The sequence below is a fragment of the Ovis aries genome, chromosome 1 (assembly GCF_016772045.2).
Source record: "Ovis aries strain OAR_USU_Benz2616 breed Rambouillet chromosome 1, ARS-UI_Ramb_v3.0, whole genome shotgun sequence".
Classification (NCBI taxonomy): domain Eukaryota; kingdom Metazoa; phylum Chordata; class Mammalia; order Artiodactyla; family Bovidae; genus Ovis; species Ovis aries.
The window spans coordinates 258421191-258444598 of NC_056054.1; the positions used below are offsets into that span (position 1 = coordinate 258421191).

At 44.3% G+C, this 23408-nt stretch overlaps 1 protein-coding gene across 2 annotated transcripts in view; it reads left to right on the forward strand.

Annotated features, from left to right (window-relative positions):
* The first annotated feature begins 1713 nt into the window (after window positions 1-1713).
* Window positions 1714-23408, forward strand: part of CPNE4 (copine 4) — a 636937-nt gene continuing 615242 nt past the window's right edge. Inside the window, exon 1 of one of the 2 annotated variants that reach the window (XM_027960460.3) lies at window positions 1714-2052. Coding sequence is in view for 1 of the 2 variants with exons in the window: in XM_060395793.1 (XP_060251776.1) it covers window positions 19054-19082 (29 nt within the window). In the remaining variant the exon portion in view is untranslated. Of the gene's footprint in view, window positions 2053-18785; window positions 19083-23408 lie in introns of those variants that run through there. The other variant, XM_060395793.1, reaches the window with a different exon arrangement.

The window sequence follows — 23408 nt, forward strand, 5'->3', positions numbered from 1 at the left end:
CAACAAAACAGGCTATCACCTGCTTTCATGGGACTTAGATTTCAGAGGACACAACCAACATGCAAGGAAATACATAATCACTTTCCTTTTTCTTTCCCTCACTTTTGCAAATTCAATCCAGCTCAACTTTATCTCCAAGGCTACTTCTTCATGAAAATGGAAAGGAAAAATTTCTTACTTAGTATTTCCATATTCAGTAAACATATGCTGACTTTGCCTGCACAGCATCTATCCCTCATTTTCCTGTAGTACGACAATGAATTTCCTTTGGGGGCCATCCTGTGTCTCATGCTCAGTTGCTGTGGATCAGGCGGAGCTCCACTTCAGCTCTAGAAGTGCAGCAGAGCGCAGTGAATGCTCCCCTCAGCTCTGTGGAAGGCCGTAGCATCAAGGGAATCCTGTGAAGCCACAATGATTGACTTGCGCTTAACCACCTGATCCAAGTTTCTCCAATCAAAGTGAATCAAAGGCAGTTACTATACAGACAAGCTCCTTAAGTTTCTTTCTAGGGTTGATATTTTGTGGCTGAAGGTCTCAAGACCTTCAAAATGGCATACTTGAGAGGTAACCTGGGGGAAGAGAAATATTATTATATTTTTCTTTCTGAAGTCTCTTCCTCTACCTCTCAAAGATCTTTCTAATTGGCTCTACAGAACCATGAGTGAGGTACCTGTTCCTCACCCAATTATTTCTTTTCTGGCCTTTGAAATTTAGAACACTGTGGTTGGTAAAAATCTTTGGCTGATAACCTCTTTAAATGAAGAGAGGTCTTGTTAGATGTGTCTTCAGAAGATGGGGAGGAAGACCCAGCTATGTCCCTGTCTCCCTGCCCACGTTGTGTGTAATAATCCTCCATGTCATCCCAAATCGGACAGAAACAAATTTTTCTGAACCTTATGGATTCTGAAGTCCAGTGTGTAGTTCTGACAATACCCTCTATGCCGAGAGAATGTAACTGTCTAGTTTATCTACTATGGTGGAAAGAATCAAGAGCAGTGTACAGTATACACCTGAAGCACTCACTCGCCTGAGTTTGACCTAAATTTGGAGCTGAAAAGTCAAAAGTCACACTTTCTTTCTAAAGTGCTTCATAACATGTGGTCATGGTTAACCTCTTAACATAAGATGGCATGTTTGTACTTATTTTTAAGCAGTGGCATTCCTCAAGCATTTCTTTATCTTATATTATGTGTAAAGTGGATGTATTCCGGAAGATATTATGAGATGAAAAAGAGCCTCAATGTCCATTCATTTATTCATGCATTTATTTACTAAAAAATAACTATCAGGCTCCTACCATATGCCAAGCAGTCTTGTAGACATAGAGGATTCAGAGATGAGCAATCTCGTCACTGCTTTTGGTGGCAGTTGAGCATCCATCCAGGAAGTTTCCAGGAATGCGTGCAAAGAGTAGCGTCACTACTACCTCTTTCCAGATATTTCCGACTTCCTCTGAAATGAAGGGGAGGTCTCTAGGGTGACTTGACCCTCAGGATTCCGGGGTGAGAGACTGGGCCTCGCGGGGAGCTAGGGCTGCAGCTGCCACCAGCGTGACCGCCATCCAGGACTCAACAGCTGTTCAGGATCCGCTCCCGGAGGGCGGGGCAGCGCCCTCGGCTCCCGGCCGCGCCCTCCTCCGAGGCCCCCAGGGGGCGCTCGCTCCCAGGCCTCAGAGCCGGCAGCGCGAGGGCGGTGGGGCGCGCGGGTTTCGTCAGAAGGTGGAAGCTCTCCGCCGAGCCGGAGTTCCCCGCCGCGGGGTCGCGCCCTGCTCCCTCCCGCCCGCTCCGCCCCCTCCCCGGCGCCCCCACCTCTCCCCCGGAGTGGCCGAGGGCCGAGCGGCTCCGCCCCCGCCCCCGGCATGGAGCCCGGGTCCCCGCGCAGCCCGAACTCCCCGCTCGGCGCCTCTTCGTTCCGCGGTTGCTGAGCTGCCCAAGAGCCCGAGCGGAGGGCGGCACGACCCCCCGAGCCCGACCGCGTCCCCGCCCCCGGCCGCACCGCAGCTGCGTTCAGGTCGCCCGCCGAAGCCCAGTCCGCCTTCGGGGCCCGCGCCAGGTAAGTTGGTCGGGACCCTGCAGCGCGTCCCGGGCTGCGGCCGGAGACCAACTTTTGAGGTGCGGGGCTTCGCTCCGAGCCGGCGCTGCTGCCTAGGAAGAGCTGCGCGCAGCGTCTTGGTCCCGGGGAACTTCGGTCCCTCCCCGCGCCCCTCTCCTCCGCCTGGCAGGCTCGGCTGGTGGAGGTTGGAAGGGGGTGGATCTGCCAGTCCAGAGGGAATCGGGACCTGGCGGCGCAGAATCTAGCCTCCTGACGGCGGGAAAGCGGGGAGGATGGGGGTGGGGCTTGTGCGGGGTCCCGGGGCTGGAGCGCCGCCGGGAGACTCAGCTTCTCAGCCTCCTAACCTCCCCCCTTCCTCCCTACCCTCCCTACGATAGGGTGCGATAATACTTAATTGTATTCCGGGCTCTCTGGCTTAAAACTCATCCTTGGTCCTCAGCTTCCTTGATTCAGCCACGTCCCTCTGCACTCCCTCCTCTATTAGTTTAAGTACCACGGAGAGGGAACGGGGTTGGGACTGAGGGACCTCAGAAGCGCTGGCCGCAGCTCACTAAAGAGGTCGGGACCAAAGCGGTCACAGAAGCCCAAGGACCCTTAGGGTGAAATTGAAGGGGACAGTTAGGAGTTGGTACCTGCGGGGTCAAGTGTGTACTGATCACCGTCGTTTGGGGAGGAGGCTGATCTCTGAAAAGTGCTGTTAGGAAGATCCGTTCCTCCCTCGCTTTGAAGGACGAGGGTAGGCTTTAAAGGTTTCAGTTCCCCCACCCTTTCTCCAGGTCCCACCGCTCCTCTAGCGGCCTTGGAAGCCTGACTTCCAGCCTCCGAACTTGCCAGGCTCCCGGAAGAATCCAGGGTGCAAAGATGGTCCCTAGGGGCTCGAGCTTAAAAAGTGCTGCCCCCGGGGTACCCGAGGTGGAGGGAGGAAGAGATAATACGGTGGTGTAGGGGGGGATGAGTGTCCTGGGAGACTTTAAGAGAGAAATACCCTCCATCCACGCCCCCCCCTGCAACTGACCCATTGATGCCAGAGGATTTTAGTGCCTTTTGGAGCTGATGCTTCTGCTTCTTACCTCCTGTATTCAAAACTATGCAAAACCAGCTCCTCATCCTCTTGCTGCTTTGCCAGGATTTTTGAAGCACTGCTGTGGCTCACTTGGTTTTTGGTTCCCTAACCAGGAGTTTTGAGCTGTCCAAGGTATTTTAAAGTGTTCTCCCGAAACTGATACTAAGCCCTATTCTTTTGGAAAAGCTACCTTCACTTCAGAGGAGATGTGCTTTTCTCCCCATGCCTTCTCCCTGCTGCCCTCTTAACAATCTCTGTTCTCAAGGACCGGCTTTGTGTTTTACTCTTTTGCTTTATGTTAAAACAACCTCCCCCCTGCACTTTCCCACTCTCCCCACCCCTGGGGGGAAACAAACAAACAAACCAACTTTCCTAGAACACAGGTGTTTCAAATCCATGCCACTGTTTTCTACTTCCTGTACACTGGTTGAAAAGACCCTGATGCTGGGAAAGATTGAAGGTGGGAGGAGAAGGGGATGACAGAGGATGACATGGTTGGATGGCATCACCAACTCAATGGACATGAGTTTGTGTAGGCTCCAGGAGTTGGTATGGACGGGGAAGCCTGGCTTGCTGCAGTCCGTGGGATCACGAAGAGTGGGACACAACTGAGTGACTGAACTACTGACTGGTTAAGCTTCATAACGATCCCCTCAAAAGCCACAGGCGAACAGCTTTGCTTACTTCATTTGATGTTCTTCAAGCTTAGGAAGGTTCCGTTTTTATTACCCAGCAGATAAGACAGAGCTCTGGATGGCTGTGGTTGTGATTAGATAACTTCTGATGTTTTCATTTCCCTTACTAAACTGCTGCTTCTAGGTTAAATTCATTTTATTATCAGTCCATTTTAAAAGAAATACTGACAAAATCACTCTAACAGATAGGTCTGAGTTCAGAGCAGATGAAAGGTACCTACATGTAGGGAGGTGGATAAAAATAGGTTTGGCAAGTACAGCCAGGACACCTGTGTTCATTGTGCATATTAATAAAGGCAAGGATCTCCTCATTTCTCTCTGGAGGGAACTTCTGAGGGTTTCATAGGACCAAACTCAAACCACATGAAAACTAGGTGATTTCCTCTAAGCATCACATAAAAAGAAGTATCCCTCCATAGTGGGAGTGGCTGTTGAATCCTGGGCTGGTTTTAATGGTTCAGTGAGAAGTTGTTTAGTCACTAATTTGTGTCTGACTCTTTTGCAACTCCATGGACTTAGCCTACCAGGCTCCTCTGTCCATGGGATTTCCCAGGCAAGAATACTGGAGTGGGTTACCATTTTCTCCTTCAGGGGATCTTCCCAACCCAGAGATCGAACCCTCATCCCTTAAGTTGCCTGCATTGGTAGGTGGCTTCTTTACTACCAAGCCACCAGGAAAACCATCAGTCAGAAGAGCTTTCCTATAATGGAACCAAAGGTCTGCTAACGTGTTGCCCTGTGAAAAGGTTCACAGATGTCAAACCTATACTGTTCCTATGAGTGCTCATCCTGGCATAAGTTATTGGGAGCAGTGAGCTTCTCAGCATAAGACAAGCAGTTTCCTACAGTTTCTGAATATCTCTTTAAAAATAGTTGCTCTGAGATCTGTGTGTTTCTTTTTACTGATTTATTTATTTTTAAATTGAATAATTACAGAATTTTGTTGGTTTCTGCCAAACATCAACATGAATCAGCCATATGTCCCCACTCTCTTGAACCTCCCTCCCATCACCCTCTCCATCCCACCCCTCTAGGTTGTCACAGACTTCCTGTTTATCTTCAGGTCTCTGGTAGTAGCATGGCATTTTGCTTGAATCCTTGGTTTGTCTTAAGGAGACCCTGCTTGTTGAGGTTTTGATTAAAAAATGCCTTGTCCGACAGGTTTCTTGATCTGCATGTGGGCATCTGATTTTAAAATATTGTACTTTAGTTAGTGGGAAGCAAAGTTGTTATCTGTTTCCAGAGCAGTTTTATGTAGTATTCCAGGAAATAGAGGCTGTATCCTCATTATCCAGTGATTGAGTCCACTATCATGACTGAAAACCTTTAGACTCCACTAGCTAGAAGGAATCACAGAGGGGGGAAAAAATGGGTCAATTGTGAAATCTTTATTCTCATCTATATTGAAATCTTTTGAACCTCATCTGAAGGTATTTATAGAGTTTGCACCATGTATTTCTCTGTCTTCTCTTTGCAAGTTTTCTGAAATATAATACGCTGGACCTTTAACCACCTTTATTCACATAAAGAAAGGATTTTCCCACTTGGAGGTAAATACATTGGCGGTTAGTAGTTAATATTGTGTATAATCAGTGTCCCTTACTGTCACAGAGGCCTCAGTCCAGAACAAAAAAATAAGAGAACTCTGGTGGTACCAGCCTCACTGGTTGAGAGAAAGTCTCTAAACCAGTTTGGAAAGTCACTTCACAAATCTTTGTATTTTTAAATCAGAGATGTGACCAGAGGATCTGTATTTCATGCATTTTGAAAAGAAAAGGGGCTGAATTTATTCTCTATATTTATTTTTTTTCCATTTTTGTCATGTTAATATTTAATAAAAAGCAACAAGAACAGAAACAGAAGCCTCTTTGGATCCCTGCAGTAACCCAAAGTCATATTTCCTTGGCAACAGTAGCCAGTATATCGGAGTCACAGAATGTCTATCAAGAAAGAAAAGTTTCAATGCACTTAAAATAAAATGTCACATAGTTCAAGACCATCCTATAGTGCATTAAAACTGACCTGCCAGCATATGATAATAGAGTTGCCTTTAACTTTGCTTTTCTTCTGATTGAATGTAGATAGTAAAGACAGATTATAGAACTTTAATTCTTTTTAGCATGTTCTAAAAATTCTAGAATGGTCTTTCTTTTGAGGAAGCATGTTATCAAAATTAAGGGGGCTGGAGTAACATATCCTTTCTTTGAGTGAGAAGTTCTTTTTTTAAAAAATATATTTATTTATTTGGCTGTGTCAAATCTTCACTGCAGCATTCAAACTCTTAGCTGTGGCATGTGGGATCTAGTTCCCTGACCAGGGGTTGAACCCAGGCCCCCAGCATTGGGAGCACAGAGTCTTAGCCACTGGACCACCAGGGAAGTCCCTGAGTGAGAAGTTCTTGTGGAGGTTGATAAGTCCAAAATCAGGCCCAATCAATGGGTCAGGCAAAATGTTATATTTTCTGTGTTATTTGAAATAGACAATATAGAGTAGAACCTCAGTTAGCATTAAATCCAACCAATCTGCTAAAACTTGTGACTGCAGAGTAAAAACATAGTAATGCCTACATATAGTTTTAGTCTTTTCTGTACTAGAAATCACATTTATGTGGGAGCTTTCTGCTACAAACTACTAAATATATATGACATATAGTATATGTTTTCCCTAAGTTAGCAAATGCTGGGAAGTCTTTTCTTTGGTGTTGTCATCTTGGGCAAGCATCTTGAGAACCACTAGCTTTTTAACTGAGGGAACATAGAAGGACTGAAGGCAAGTCTTGAAGAAGGTTTATCCGTGTACTGTGATTTTGTTGCCCTCGTATGGGTGGGGGAGCCCCTTTAAGCTAGGCTGTGGTGGGCTTATCTCTGAACTGTGAACAACAATTATATCACTTTGACTCCTTGACTGTCAGAACCAGAAGAGAGCTTGGGGATCATCTATTGACTCCAGCTGTTTAATTTGACAGATGTGGGAACTGAGCCTCAGAGAGATGACATGCTCAAGATCAGGGAACTCACTAAGCAACCCTCTTGATTACTAAGCAAGTCTCTCGACTCTGAGAAGAGACTCACATTCCCTGGAGATAATTACTGTGGTGGTGGCCATGGATGGGATGATGGTGGGGGAAGGGCTCTCCTACCTTCACTGGCTGTCTTGAGTCTTAATATATTTTGCTCTCTCTTGGAGCCAGTGCAATATTTACCCAATAGATGTGATTCAATTTGAACAAAGTCATTATCTGCAGCCATCCCTGTTAATGTGCATGTTTTGTGAAGAATTGCTCATGCTCAGTCCTAACTTTCTATTTTAAATGTCACAATTGAGTCAATAAAGTAAATAGAGATTTTATGTGTATCCGGTTTAAGAAAATCCACAGGGGAATCCTTTATTCTATCTTACATGAAAGATCCATTCAAAAAGAACAAACTTTCTAAAATGTTGCTTTTCCATCTCTGGCTCAGAACATCATATTGCTGACTTTCTTCTGACGTAGAAAACTAGGGCTGCTGCCTCAAACATCAGGAGAACAATGTAGTACTTAAGGTTAATTCTAGAAGCAACCTTCTCAGGTTTAAGGTGTATTGACTAAAAAAGCTTCCTTCTTCAAGAGATGCTAACCTGTGTAGGGCACTTCACCGCTCTTGGAGAAGAGGAACAAAATCAGGCTGGCTAGTGCCCAAGGCGGGTGCATCCCCCAGAACTGGAGAGGGAGAAAGGAGGAAGGGCTGAGAGATGGCGTTAGAGCGGACCGCCGCTAGAGGGCGCCGGAGCACCAGCGGAGCCCTCCTGGAGCTCCCAGGCCGGACCTCCTGGCTGGGAGGTGGGGTTGGAGATGAGGGTGACAGAACCCCAAGGAGAAGCCCATAGAGGAGGGGTTGGTTACGGGCGCCTCTGATTCTCTGTCTCAAACCGCCTTGCCTCACAGAGGAGACAGAGATCTGCCTTCAGTATCGGATGGGGCGCTGCAGCCTGGTAGGGTCTTAGCGCCTGGATACCTGACATGCTCTCTGCAGTCTCACACCCCTTTGTTTCTCTGGAGGCAGGACTCCAGACCCAGAAATGCCTGGCTCGAATCTCGGGCTTGCAGGTTTGCAAGCTGCAGGCCTGCGTGGCTGTTGGCCTCTGGAACATGAAGCTTGTGGTGGTGAATGTGGAGTGTGTAGAAGTGGCCTTTTAGTGGGCAGGCTGTGCTCATCCCTGTGACCTTTCTCTTGAGAGTTCTCACTGAACTTCCTTCTTCCCTTTCCATTTGAACCTTTTCCTCCTGTCCCTATACCCCTCCCTTCAGCAGAAGGGTCTCAGGCATCCATCTGTTGAACAGTCGCTGAACACAGCCTCTATGCTCTAGGCTGAGTTAGGTACTGGAATCAGCCAATATGGGGTTCCCCTGGTTTGGAGTTGTGGCTTGAGGGGCAGATGGTGATGATGAGAGAGAGATGAACAAACCGTGTGGGTTGAAAGAGGCTGAGTCGTTTGCTTTGTCTCAGAGACCCTGGGAAATGGTCTCTCAAGTTCTTTACACTCACGTTTTTCATCTCCCTACATTTTAAGGAATCGTATATAGAGGGTAGTTCTGAGGGAGGGAAAAGGGGATGAAATCTCTCTCAGCATGTGCTTTGGTTTATATGTATATTTAACTGTGCTAATAGAGGTTCTTAAGTCCAACCAACTTGTACTACTGCCCTCTATGTGTTGTTTTCATCAATATCATTAAGATAAATGCCTATATAATTGACTTATTTTCAATTAAGCCGGAAAATGATTTTTAAAGGAAACAGAAATATAATAGCAAAATCCTTACTTCTAACGGTTGGGTCTGGAACAACCTAAATCAGGGTTCTGTTTTTAAAGTATTACAGATGTGGTCAATACAAATCACAAAAATGAAAAAATAATGAGGGCAGCAGAATGGTTGAAAGAAATACTTTATCATTAAAGTGACAAAACACTGATTATTAGTAAGCACTGGGGAAAACTGTATTAGTAGGCAGTGGGGACAGAGGATGCCTGATTTGATGTCTTTGTTATATTTGTGCAGTTATTTCAATGAGTCACTTGCAGACAATATGGGAAAACCAGGTGTGTGCCTGAGGTGGTGGGGTGTTTTTGATTTAATTTTTACTGTATTTGTTTTGGCTGTTCTTGGCCTTCCGTTGCTGCACGGGGGCTTTCTCTAGCTGTGGCGGGTGAGGGCCACTCTCTTGCCGGGGTGTGCCGTCCTCTCCTGGGGTGGCCCCTCTTGTTGTGGAGCACGGGCTTGGGTGCACAGGCTTCAGCGGCTGCAGGTCTCGAGCTCTGTAGTGTGGCTCAGCAGCTGTGGCGCATGCGCTTAACTGTTCTGCAGCACGTGGAATCGAATCCAGTGTATGGGCAGGTGCATTCTTAACTGTTGGCCCTCCAGGGAAGTCTGAGATGGTGTCGATAGGAAACCAGGGATGGCCAGCTGGGCCAGGTGAGTTAAGTTTACTTGCCCAGGTAGGTAGCTGTGCTCCGGGAAAACTAGGGTTGTCATTCTTCTGCTGGTGCCCTGCAGGTTCTGTGACTTGATTGACTGTGAATTATGTTGGCAGGAATGCCTGGCCTGAGAAAAGGGGTGGAAACAGTTGATTTGGGGAGCAGCTAACAACATTCATCACATTTCATAGCCTGACTGAATTTTAAAGAGACAGGAAAACAAACACTTCTTACGGAATCAGAGAATGTGAGGGCTGAATCATCTCATAAAATTAGAAACACCTCTTCCCAGTTTCCAGTTGAGGAAACAGAGGCCCAGCAAGATGAAATTCATTACTCAACCTGCACCCACTTCTCCTCCCAACTACGTGCTTCCCAGGATGCAGAACTCCTCTTGTCTTGCTTACTGCTGAACCCCAAACAGGGCCAGGCATCTGGCCGCTGCTTCAGAAAGTTTGATCACTTGCATTAATAATGCTGTTTCTTTTTCTCTCACTCTTATCTGGATCACTAGACTGTAACATAATTGATAAAGATAAATATTTATTGAGTTTTTTCAAGATAAGACCTTAGGCTTAGAAGGTAAACAGACTTGGTTCAGATCCTGGTTCTGCCACTCAGCAGCTGTTTGGTTTTGGGAAGATTACTAAATCTCTCAAGTTGTATTTCCTCATTTGTAAAAATGAGGATAAAACTGTGTAAGGCAGCAGAGGACCTGGACTGGTCTTTCTCCATCTCCCCTTCTTGCTCTGTTCTTCCCAGAGAAGATTAAAAGGGGATATAATGCTTTTTAAAAAGGAGTTTTAATTTCTTTCAGATAATACACATTTGCAGAAAAGATTATTCCACTATAGAAATATAAATACCTGAAATCACTACAAATACATATTCTGTGGGTTAGATGTTAGTTCCATTTTATTAATAATTGGACTAATGCCAAAGCACTGAAAATGGGGGAGGAAGAAGACTCACACCCAGGGTGCCCCCCCATCCCGTTTTCAAGACTAGAGAATTATTTTCCTTTTTTAAATCTTCATTTCCATAGGATATTGACTATAGTTCCTTGTGCTATACAGTAGGGCCTTGTTTTTTTTTTTTTTATCCATTCTATATAATAGTTTGCCTCTGCTAATCCCAAACCCCCAATCCATCTCCCTGACTCCCTCTCCCTTGGCAACCACAAGTCTGTTCTATATGTCTGTGGGTCTGTTTCTGTTTGATAGATAAGTTCATTTGTATCATATTTCAGACTCCACATATAAGTGACATCATATAATACTTACCTTTCTTCGTCTGACTTATTTCACTTGGCATAGTAATCCCCAGATCCATCCACGTTGCTGCAAATGGCGTTATTTCAGTCTTTTTTTATGGCTGAGTAACATTTCACTGTGTATGTGTGTACCACGTCTTCTTTATCAGTTCATCTGTTGTTGGACATTTAGGTTACTTCTGCACCCTGCCTATTGCAAACAGCGCTGCAGTAAACATTGGGGTGCATGTATTTTTTCAAATTATGGTTTGCTTTTTTTTCCCCAGATGTATACCCAGGAGTGGAACTGCTGGATCATATGACAACTCTATTTTTAGTTTTTTAATGAAGCTCTATACTGCCCTCCATAGTGGCTGTACCAATTTACATTTCCGCGAACAGTGTAGGAAGGTTCAACCAGGGTGTTTTTTTAAAATCCATGTTTCATATGGTCTTTGGATCTCACCTGTCCTTCTGTGTCTGAGTCTCTCAAGAAGGCTCAAATCGTCCCTTTTCACATCCTCCTGAATGGCTGCTGTCTAGCCCCAGTTGTGTGGCACTGGTATGCACAAGTGTGCCTGCCACCCCAGGGTACCATGGGCTTCCCCAGGTAGTGGCTGTGTTGTGTGCTGCTCGCTGTGACCAGAGTGCTTAGAACCTTCTGGTACATAGGGTTTTCCTTCTATGTGTGCCTGTTTCCTTATCTTACATCCTGCATCTGAGTCAGGTTCGTCAGTGACTGCAGTGTACATTTAATTTCCTTAAAGTAAACTCCGCACCCTCGATTACTTGTTAAAAATGCTCATATTGCATTTTGAGTGTTTGCTTTCTATTATATAACCTAATGTGTGACATTGTACGGATATATTACTGTATGATGTTATAATGTCATACATATAATGTATTGTACTTGGTGAACAATTTATGGAAATTTTTTCAAAAATCATTTTGGCTTTGAATCATAGCCCTTACCTAAAGTGTCATCTATTATATTGTATTCTGAGTGGGTAGATAGAATCATTAGTGTTCCTGAGTTTGAATTCCAGCTCTGCTTAATCTCCTGAAGCTCAGTTTCTACAGATGTAAAATGAGAATAATGTGAGAGCCTGTGCCCTGGGGTTGCTGTGAGCCTTGGAAGATATGTGCATCCCAAGATCTGATCGTATTGTGGGCTCATGGAAACTCCTCAGACCGTCACTGCTGGTGGCTGATGGCATCCCTCAAAGGTTAGTGTTTAGGAGCAATTACCCTAAAGGCAGTGGTTTGCTGTGTTGTGAGGGAGTAGTGACAACTAGAAGTGTGTGACGGTACAGTAGAAACTAGCAGTAAAATGTGTGCTCTCGCAGCTTCTAACACAATCATTCACCTTCCTTCTGTTCCCCTCACCTCTGTTTCCACACACAAGTTTATGCCTAGCCACAGAGATGACTCAAGGACAGGGTTTCTCCAAGGTAAAACCGCCTGCTGATTCCAGATTTACTTCAAATGCAAAGTATGTTTAGCACTGGCCCCCAGATACACAGCCAGAATACACAATGAATCACTCTGCCCTACAAGACTTCACATCAGACGTTTATTGTATTTATATATCTCCTGTGTGTGTGTGGGGGGGGGGCATGCTCAGTCATGTCTGATTCTTTATGACCCCATGGACTGTAGCCCGCCAGGCTCATCTGTCCATGGATTTTCCAGGCAAGAATACTGGACATGGGTTGCCATTTTCTTCTCCAGGGATATATCTCCTATCTTCGCCCAAAAGATTCTGGGCAGCCAGCAATAGATAGCATGTTGGGTACACTGTACTGTCAAATCCACAATTCTGCTAGTGCAAGATATTTGTTTTTTAGGGAGACCCCATTCATATTGTTCTCACGCTGGAGAAGGAATCAGGAAATCTCCTGCAGGCCTCTTGTTACAGCACAGATCTATGGGCCCCACCATCAGGGTTTCTGATTTGATGGGTATAGTGTTGCTGCTGCTGCTAAGTCGCTTCAGTTATGTCCGACTCTGTGCGACCCCGTAGATGGCAGCCTACTAGGCTCTCCCGTCCCTGGGATTCTCCAGGCAAGAACACTGGAGTGAGTTGCCATTTCCTTCTCCAATGCATGAAAGTAAAAAGTGAAAGTGAAATCGCTCAGTCATGTCCGACTCTTAGCGATCCCATGGACTGCAGCCTACCAGGCTCCTCCATCCATGGGATTTTCCAGGCAAGAGTCCTGGAGTGGGGTACCATTACCTTCTCTGGGGTCTAGTGTTAGAGTCAAATAATTTGTATCTCTGACAATATCCCAGGTGATGCTGATGCTGCTGGTTTGGGAACCACACTTTGAGAACCAGTGCCTTAGATATTCACTTTATTTGGACAATCTGTGAATTTTCTCTCCTGTGGGGTGTGACTGAGAATAGCATTGATGATGAGAAAAGGGATCTGACATTTACTGAGCACCTGTGACATTTGCCATATTCCAGGTACCTCAGCAGCACTTTACACATATTATCCTATTTAAGCCTCACAACTGCCCCACCAATCAATTCATAATTATTTATTGAGACCCTGTCATGTATCATGACATGTGCAATACGAGGTGCTGGGGATATGGAATCAACACCACAGACATAATCAGGGAAACATGCTTGAGCAGATAATTATGAGGGTGATTAGTCTGATCCATAGAAAATGGAAGATCAGAAGATCAGAGAGTTAAGTAACTGGGCTAAGGTTACACAGCTAGTGGGAAACAAAGGAGGCAAACTTAAAAAATATTTTACTCAAAAATGTACAATCCCTCCACTAAAGCAGAGGTTCTTAGATTTTTGGTCTCAGGTCACCTTTATACTCTCATAAATTATTAAAAACCTCAAAGATTTTTTTTCTTATTTATGTTAAATCTATCAATATTTACAGTATTAGAATATAAAACAATGTGGTTCATACTTGGAGAACTGCTACAGTAAACCAGGCTGCAAATAGTACCATTTTCTTATGCTCTAAATCCTGACTTGACTTAATGACTTCTGTAAGCCATCAAAGATAAGAAACTTCTCCTAAACTATTTTTTTTAAAGCACAGGGCCTCAGTCTTTACTTCTAGTGCTGATGGCTTCCTAAAGACAGGGCTGACCTGCTTTGGAATCACAAATGTGTGTTTGTGAGACTTCCCTGGTGTTCTAGGGGCTAAGACTCTGCATTCCTAATGCAGGAGGTCGAGGTTCTATCCCTGGTCAGGGAACTAGATCTCACATGGCCTCAACTAAAGATTCTGAGTGCCAAAACTAAACCTGGCACAGCCAAATAAATGTTAAATTAAGTAAATTATGTGTGTTTATGATAAGGAAAAGCAACAGTTAAATGACCAATTGCAGAACAAAACAAGATGTGGTGGCTTTATTGTTCACTGAAGGGTTCCTATCCCAGCCGGTGGTATTTAAAAAGTTACAGTTGACACAGGTTACTGACGTGCATTGCCTTCCATGTTCCTTGGGGCAAAGGCCATGGCCAGAGAAGCACTGTGGGGTCACTCTTGCTGTCTTGTTACAGTGAGAGAAATAGATGGAGGACTGGACTCAAGTCTGGCAGTTTGTATGTAATGTTGGCAGCTGAATCATGTTTAATTGTGGGTTAATGACTAAAATACTGCCTTTCCCATCATTTGTATTCATTGTCTAATGAGCATGAGATGGTCTAGTAGATACTTACCGTCTGTGTGTAACAGTCTGTGGTTGTTCAGATACGAATGCTCTGCCTGACTCTGAATGTTTTATGGCCTTGTTAAGTTTTACTGAGTAAAATCACCAAATCAGAGCTGCCATAATTCAGTGTAATTCTTGGTGGATGATCAATGAGATCAGGTCTCCTGTTATTTTTATAGAAACCAGTGAACTGGTGGCAAGGGAGGGGGGCTTCTCCAGCAAGATCTGTGCAGTTATTTAAATGTAGCAGACCCTAGGATAAGAAGAAGGAAAGAGAAACCTCCAGTCATCTGACTGTGGTCTTCTGGATGCCAAACATGTGGATCACTGGTTCATGGGGAAACTTTTAAAATGTTTATCCAGGTATTTTGTGTCACACGTGCATGTTCCATAGACAAATCAAAGTAAATGAAAAAAATGAGTGACGCTGGATGATCATTCATCATCTTCCTTAAAGGCTGAATTTTGACACCAAGCATCTCTGTTGGTCGACCTGAGGTAACATGGAGTCCTTCACATGGCATTTCTGCAGAGCACATGTTTTGCCTGGTGACTGTAACATTTTAGAGGAAATATTTTCCTGGAAAGAGGTAATTGTAGGAAGATCCAAGGCATGAGGCAAGTTGAATCTCCTTTTCACCATCACATCAAACGGGGGATTATGTTACATCCCCTGAGAGGCCATCTCCTGCGAATCCTTTTAGCTATGTTTCTTTTGCTGTTTGTAAATCGTGAGCTTTTTGCCCAGAATTCTGTTTTTGAGTCCATGGGCTCATGTGAGCAGGTCTCAGTGATGAACCCTGTTGGTTTTGTAGATTGTTAGGTCCATTTTCTAGAACCTCTATTTTCTAAAGCAAGCATAAGGAATTGCCTGTCTGTCCAATGATTAGGATTTCCAAGGGCATGAGTTTAATCCCTGGTTAGGGAACTAAGATCCTGCAAGCCATATGGCCAAAAAAATAAAAAGATAAGAATGGTAGCTACCATGAAAGGTAGCTGGGCCTCTGCTCCTCACTAGCCCTCCCTGTCCAGGGATGGGGCTCAGGGAAAACCAGACCTGCTCACTGACCCTCCATGTCTGCTGTGTGTCTACCTTGCCAACAGTCAGCCTCAGTTTCTACCCAGTGAACACTTGCAGGAAGGGATGGAGTTATTATCTATGAGGATGGAATAATGGAAATCCACCTGACATCATGGGAACATTGTCTTCCCTAAGTTGGGGAGAAGACACAACATTTATTTAGCGAGATGCATTGTGGTTACTTGGGTTTCCTAGGTGACACTACTGGTAAAGAATTTGCCTACCAATGCAGGAGACTTAAGAGACTTGCGTTTGATCCCTGGGTCAAGAAGATACCCTGGAGTAGGAAATGGCACCCTACTTCAGTATTCTTGTTGGGAGAATACCATGGACAGAGGCGCCCTGGTGGGCTACAGTCCTTAGGGTTGTAAAGAGTCAGACACGACTGAAGTGACTGAGCACATAGCATGCAATGTGGTTACTTAGGTGGAAACTTAAAATATTAGAGGAGATGAACATTTATGCTTTGCACCCTAGTCTGTAAAGTGACAGCTACAGCCTCTTGAATCCTCATCAGTCATGTTCATTCAGCATGAGCCAGAGTTATTAGGCAATGTCAAAAAGCATGACCATCTGCTGCTACTGTGTATCGAGTGTCTTATATGGAGAGAAACAAGGAGGGTTAAGAGTTGAGAGCATCCAAATTATGCTTAATGGCTGTTTCGAGTTGCTTTGTGGATCGTTGTTTGTGTTCTGCAGCTCGTGGTGTGACCTTGGGTACATGCCAGATGTCCCAAATCACAGTCCAAAGAGTGGTGAGTGGTAGGTGGATGATGTGGTAGGGGATGGAGGGAAGGACAGGTGATGGCATTAGTCTTCCACTCAGGGAGAAACATGAGCTGTGCTATGGGGGAGAAAGGCTCATGCTCCATCTTGTGATCTGGCAGCAGACTACTGATTCAAAGCTTATGCTGTTTCTTCCTTTAGGACTTGGAGTTCCTATGGTCCCCTTTCCCGAGGAGATAGCCAGAGTTTCCATCTGCTTAGCTCCAGAGAGTTGACTGTGGGGTCATCATTTATTCATTCATTCATTTGGGAGGGTGACAGGCTGCCTCTGCGGATACATAAGCAGAGCCTCAGCCTTTGCATCTGCATCCAGGCTGCACCTTGGTTTTCCTTTCAGGAATTGCAGCCCTCAGAGCACTGGGGTTCAGCTGAGTGGCCCTGCCTCCTCCCATCCCACACTTACTCACTGTGGCAGGTCTGAAGGCTAAGGTCAAGCAGGATGTGAGCAGCCCAGGGCTGAGGAAGGTGAGGCCTGCTCACTTGCTCTTGGCTTTCATGTGCAGGACCCTTTAGGAGGAGATGGGTAGAAAGGACAGGACCAGCATGGAGCACTATACAGTTTGTGCTATGTCGGACTCTCACACCTTTAAGCTCCGTGGCTAGGAGGCATGTTGCAGCGACAGATTGCCTACTCTTGCTGGAAAAGCAGAATTTGTTCATTCTAGATTTTTAATTTTTGAGAGCTCGTAGTTCTTAGAACTTCTGAATTTTTTTAAATCTTAGGACTGGAGGTAGAGGGATTGATCTGCTGAAGTGTGGCTAAAGTTGCAGTTCAGGAAATTGCATGATTAGGTCAAGTGAGAAAATTAAGGCACATTCTCTGGGGTCATTAGATTTATATTGGTTGCTTCTGTTGTTCTGTTTTTAAAAGTAAGTATCTGATCACAGACTTTCCTTCTTCCTTTATATGTGTATCTTCATGTTTCCCATGAATGTATATTTACCAAATTTATTTTTCAGATAAATTGTATTATATACTGATGCAATACCATGCCCATTACTTTGAATCAGTTATTTAAGTCCTTCATCTGAAATAACAGCTGTCTGAATATTTCTGTTACTTCCTACTTAGGGCTTAGAAGATTTCATGTGCAGTTGAGGCAAAGTTCTTCAGTAGAAGAGATGGCATGCTTTCTAAAGCTTGGAAATCAAGGTGCTAATAGTCAGCTTCACAAAATTGTACGCAATTTAAAACTGTAACACACTTTCTTGCTTGCTTTATTTTTAGACGTTGATCCTGGCACTCAGAATCTCAGAGCTTTTCCTGTTTTCTTATTTTACAACTCCTAAGGAATGTGCAAAAGGAAAGGTAATAAAGGACAATCTTTTCAAGATAAAAACATGATTCATAAAGGTGACAGCCATGCCATATGTGAGGAGTGATTAATAGCTGTAGTGTCTGCTAATGGCTTTTTAAAAATAAAATGATAAAGCAGATTTTCCTATTATTTTGTGTTTCAGTGCTTGCTCAAGTACATTGCCCTGATTCTTCTTCATACCCCAGCAGTGCTGTGTTAGAGCTTACTTAACTATTTCACATAGCTCCATGGTTATTCTTCTAGTATATTTTAAGTTTCAAGACAATGATGTGGTATGTGAAAACCGTAACCGCCACTTTTTATTTCTGGAGAGTGCAATTGGATGGACAGAAGGCAAAGTATTTTCAAGGTTTGCTCATTTGGAATTTCATCCAGAGCAGTGATGAGCCGGTAGTCGTGCGCTTAATGAAGCATATGCGCACGTTTCCATGGCCTTCCCTTGCCATCCTCAGCAGATCTGCTGCAGGCCTCATGGGGACAGACAAACAGGCCCAAAGACCACTGCCTCTGAGTGAGGGATGGAAGGGGAAGAAAGCTCTTATTTTAAAATCCAGTTGTCTTGCATTTCTCTAATAATGAGTGAGGTTGAGCATCTTTGCATGTGTTTGTTAGCCATCAGTATGTCTTCAGCCACTATAGAAGACAGTATGGAGACTCCTTAAAAAACTAGGATTGAATTAAATTGTCATCTTAGCAAAACTGGTTAGTTCTAAGAAATGTGTCTCCATGAAATTCTGTTGTTTTTGGCAAATAACCGAAACCTTTCCCGTTCACTGATAAGCTCCTTGTTTATGTCGGTAGTTTTCCTCTTGTTTGGGCCACAGTTCCCTTGGAGAATCTACTGAAAGCTATAGATTCTCTCACCTAAAAACTGAACACACTTACTTGTACACAAAAGTCTGCCTCCAGTTTCGGGAGTTTACAGACCTCCCTGAGGCTGAGACCTTTTTCTTTTCCCATCAAGAACCCCTTCGTTGTTTCTTCAGCGGATGTGTTCTTCATGGTAAATGTCTTTGAAAAAAATACCTACATTAAACTTGTGACATGGTAGCGTTTCTTTTAGAGGAAAAGGGAACAGTGGACCTGGGGACATTTTATTACCATAAATAGCTGTGCATTGTGTTGTCTGGGGCACAGTCTGCACTGAGCATCTGGCTCCTCAGCTCCTGGGGATGCTTGGAGGAAGCAGGTGCAGGAGGGGTGAGGGCAGTGCCTTGGGGGTTGGCAGTGAGGGAGGCATGGCTGCGTGCCAGTCGTTGTCCTCAGGGTACTCCCTGCCCCCGCTCTGTGAAGTCCAGGAGCCCTGATTCCCTGATGGGCTGCCCAGGAAGCTGGTGAGTTGAATGCATCATGTGATGCCTTGCCACAAATAAGAGGAGAAGGCCTCCTGCCGCATTCCTGGTGGAGGGCCAGCAGTGCCCAGGCTTTTGCCTAGATATCCTCCAGAGCTCCAAGCCCTGGGGCATGAGACACAGCATTTCTGGGACTTGCTTCCCTAGACCAGCGGTGCTGTGCTCACAGGAGATAGTGGTTGCTTACCAGTGAAGCGAATTGGCCTTGGAAGTGGTTCCCACACATCTTTATGCAGGTGCATCAGGCAGCCTGGAACTAGGTGCCTTGTAAGCCCCCAAGAGACATTTTGGAAATAGAGAGGGAAGAAGAATGAACATGGAGGACCTGGAAGCTCAAGGGTAAGATGTGTCCTCCATCCCTTTATCTTTCCCTTTTTCACACTCCCTCATCCTCCTGCTCTTTCCTCCATCGTTCTGTCCATCTTTCTTTCCTTCCATTCTTTCATTCTTCTCTCCTCCTTCCCTCTCTTTCTCCTCCTTTCTCTATTTTTCTTTCCCCTCCTCACTTTCTTCCCAGTACTCTTTCTTTCAGTCTTTTCTTCCTTTCCGTCCCTGCTTTCAAAAGATGTGTTCAGGCGTCTGCCTGTTCAGCTGTTGGTTCTCAGCTGGAGTGGAATTTTGGTGCCCTTTCTGGGCTCAGCTCTTCCTACCAGGGAGCATTTCTGTACTGTGTTGCCTTCCCCTGCTCCTTCCTTCATCAATATGTTGAACAGCTGCCTTTAGAGAAAAAAAGCTAAAATGATTATGGACTTCACTTTCAGGAAGGAAGATTAAAATCAAATTTAGGAATTGAGGTACAAGTATGTGAAAAGCTAAATAATAGTGGAATGATGACATGATGTCTTCAAACAAGAAGGTGACATGCCAGAAGACAGAAGGAGCATTATTGTTAGATGAGTGAAACGAGACATGTTTGAGTTAGGAGAATTGAGCAGTTTTGGGGGAATAGGTGGGTTTGGGAAAGTTTTAGAGAGACGGAGTATAAACTGGGGTTCCAAATAGGGTTTTCATATTTGGAAAAGAAATAGAATTTCAGTCCAGGAAAGGGGAATGACGTGGGTAAAATCTCGGTGGTGTTGGTCTTTTCCTTTGGTCTCCTACATTTTCAAGGGAAAGTTCCAGTCCAGGGAACCTTTCTCTCCTGGTCATGGCTGTCTTGTCTCCAGTTCTGTATCTTTTCCCACATTTTAAATTCAGCTGTTGATGTGCTCAGGGGAAGCACCTGGTGTGTCTCAGCCCCTGCCCTGATCAGCAGACTGGTCACTTTCTGCTACATGTAAGGACCTACTTGGAGGGGATATTTAAACTGAAGAGAGGGCGTTGAACCATCTTTCGCAGCGTAGTGGTTGAATTCCAACAGTAATTTTTTATCAGTCCTTGGGAACCAGAGCACTGCTTTTAGGGCTCATGATTTAACATGCTGGAGGTCTCAGAGCACCTGAAGTCAAGGTTTTGGATTAGCAGCATTCTTTATGTGACTTGTCCAGTGTGATTGAGTCCAGTCCAGGAAACACTCCCATTTTTCTTGCACATTTTATGTACATTTAGCCATGGTTCTTGTAAATTTTCATAGTAGATAGGTATTATAAGTTGAAGCCAATCCATATTATTTTGTTCCAGCATCTTGAGTCCTTGAAGAAATAGTTGATTTTTAAGATGTCTGCTGAGCTTTGTACCTACCCTCGTGTCTGGGTCTTTCCTGGCAGTGACTTGAGTCAAATCTGACTAAATACTGTGGTGACACCTGGGCTGTGGAAGTTGAAGATTCTAAGTTTAATCCCTCTGAGTCTCAAATTTCTCTTTGATTGTTCCATTGGATCCTTTCCAAAGCTTAGCCTCTTTGGCAACATTGCCAGGGAGATACAGGGTTGCTGGGATCCTCCTAGGCATGTGGGCTTTTGGTATTTGCCCCTAAGTAAAAGAAATAATTCCTTTACCGAATACTTGCTAGTTGTCCAGAATTGAAATTTTCTCATTGGTCCATTGCATTTGATTATTGAAAAGTTCACAGTCAGGCATTGTATATGTCACGTGTTGTGTGTGTGTGTGCATGAAGAAAGAATTCTTTTTCAAGAACAATGTGGTGATTCTCAGGATCTAGTTGGTCTTCTCTTCTTTCATAATCTGGTTTAAAAGATTACTTTGGAGCTGAAGGGAAGGGAGATGGTGACCCTGGTGGTAAATGTAAGCCTAACTGAAAGCTGTCCTAGAATGCTATTGTCAGAGGATAATTTTGAAAGTTTTAATTCAGCTCCCCATGTTATGTAAAAAGGAAAACCTAGGTCCAGAAATATGAAGTGATTTCTGCCAATGTAATGCAACAGATTTAAAGACAAATCAGGATCTGAGTACAGGTTCTCTGACTCTTAGAAATAATTACATGTACAGAATCTGTGCAGCCTGTTATCAAAATATGTAGGACAAAGAAAGCAATGATTAAATAGTTTTCAGCAGAATAAAGGAAACAGTTTTTTGCCACATTTAATTAGGACTGATTTAACAAAATGTTTCAGAAAAAATTTTAAATTGGAGGATAAATATTTCTCAAGAATACAGAGATCTTTTGCTAGGATATTTAGGGTCTGTTTGAAAAATATGATCGGTTAAAAAAAGCAATCAACACCATATAATGACTTTGGAGGTGTAGAGTTCTAAGCTAATCAAAAGCTATTCAGTTGCTTGAAAACTATTAAATAACTGTTTTTGTGAAAGGAGCCAAGTACATAGTATATTAAAAGATACTAGAAGTGCAGTCTTCTCATATACCATGGGATGCAGTCAAAACTGTAATTAGACTGTATTTCCTGCTCCCAAAGCCAGTGTTAGACAAAAGAAGAGATTAAAATAGTTTATGAATCAAAAATATTTTAACTAAAAAAGAAAAAGGAAGGAAAAATCAAAATCATTTAGGTATTGAGGAAGGAAAAACCAAATGGTCTAATGAACAAAGCTATCATTTGTAGCCCAGCTTGATGGTGCCTCCTCCCACCTCTCCTTCTCAGCTGCCCCTCATTCTCACCCCCGTCTCTGAGAAATGCCTGGTCCCTGTACTCTCCTAGGATCTTGGGAAAGTGTGGAGAGGAGGCAGGGACTGCCCTGGCCATTTTCTCTACTCTGTTGCCTTAGGGAAGGCTCTTGGAGGGTCAGAGAGTGCTGTTCCCAGCTGTAGGCACATACCCAGGGCCCGGGATGTGGTTGAAGAAAGGTCTTCTTTATGGGCTGCAGACAGGCCTTCTTTCAGCTCCTCCAGTAGCAGCCACCCTCTTAGAGCTGAGTTTGGGTGCAGAGCCCTCAAGATAGTCCTGGGCTCCCCACCCAGGAGAGTGTGCAGAGTGAGCTCATGGCAGTCATGCACAGTTTGGTTTAGCTTCAATCCAGATCTCTTCCTTTGTTCTCCTTCTCTCAGAGTCACTACTGTCATCTACCCAAACATGTGCTGATCACCTATGTTGTTGCATTGTTAGGAAGCTATGGTATAAATAGAGCAGAAGAGCACTGGCTCTGGAGCTGGAATACCTGGGTCCATATCTGGACTCCACACTTAGTAGCACATGATCTGGGGCAAATTATACAATTTCTTTGGGCCTCAGTTCCATTATCTGTGAACATGGAATAATAATGATGTGTGGGTGCTTAGTCGCTCAGTTGTATCTGATTCTTTGTGACCCTATGGACTTAGCCCACTGGGCTCCTCTGTCCATGGGATTCGCCAGGCAAGAATACTGGAATGAGTTGCCATTTCCTATGCCAGAAGATCTTCCCGACCCAGGGATCGAACCTGGGTCTCTTGAGTTGGCAGGCAGGTTCTTTACCACTGAGTCACCAGGGAAGCCCTGGAATAATAATGATAATAAGTCCCAAGACATGGGTTGTGATGTTCTTAAAATGAGAAGGTAAAAGCACTGTGATAGTGCCTGGCATGGAATAGAGGCTCCTTAGATGTTAGTGATGATTATTACTCTAACCTGTATGGATGCTGGGAAAGGGTATAAATACCATCCCTCCCCTGGACGGATTATGCAATAATCTGGGAAACTGAACCTTTTTCAGTCATGAAGAAGGAAGTTGGTCTTGTAAAGCTGGTCTAGTGGTGCTCAATTGTCTTAGTTTTCACTTGTCTGTAAAGCTTTTGATTTCTCTGTCAAATTTGAATGAGAGCCTTGATGGGTAGAGTGATCTTGGTTATAGGATTCCCCCTTTCATCACTTTAAATATATTGTGCCACTCCCTTCTGACCTACAGTTTCTGCTGAAAAATCAACAGATAATCTTATGGGGTTTCCCTTGTATGTAATTTGTTGCTTTTCCCTTGTTGCTTTTAATATTTTTTCTTTGTATTTAATTTTTGTTAGTTTGATTACTGTGTGTCTTGGTGTGTTCCTCCTTACGTCTATCCTGCCTGGGGCTCCCTGTGCTTCCCAGACTTGGGTGAGTTTCCTTTTCCATGGGTTGTGAAGTTTTTGACTATAATCTCTTCATATATTTTCTCAGACCCTTTCTCTTTTTCTTCTTCTTCTGAGACCTCTAAAATTCAAATGTTGATGTGTTGGAAGTTGGTCTTATGACCTTGTGTGTCTAGCAGAGGATCACTTTTATGTCTGAGGATGGATTGCTGGCCGTGCCTGGGTGATCTAGCATGGATGGAGCAGAGGGTCCTTATTTTCCA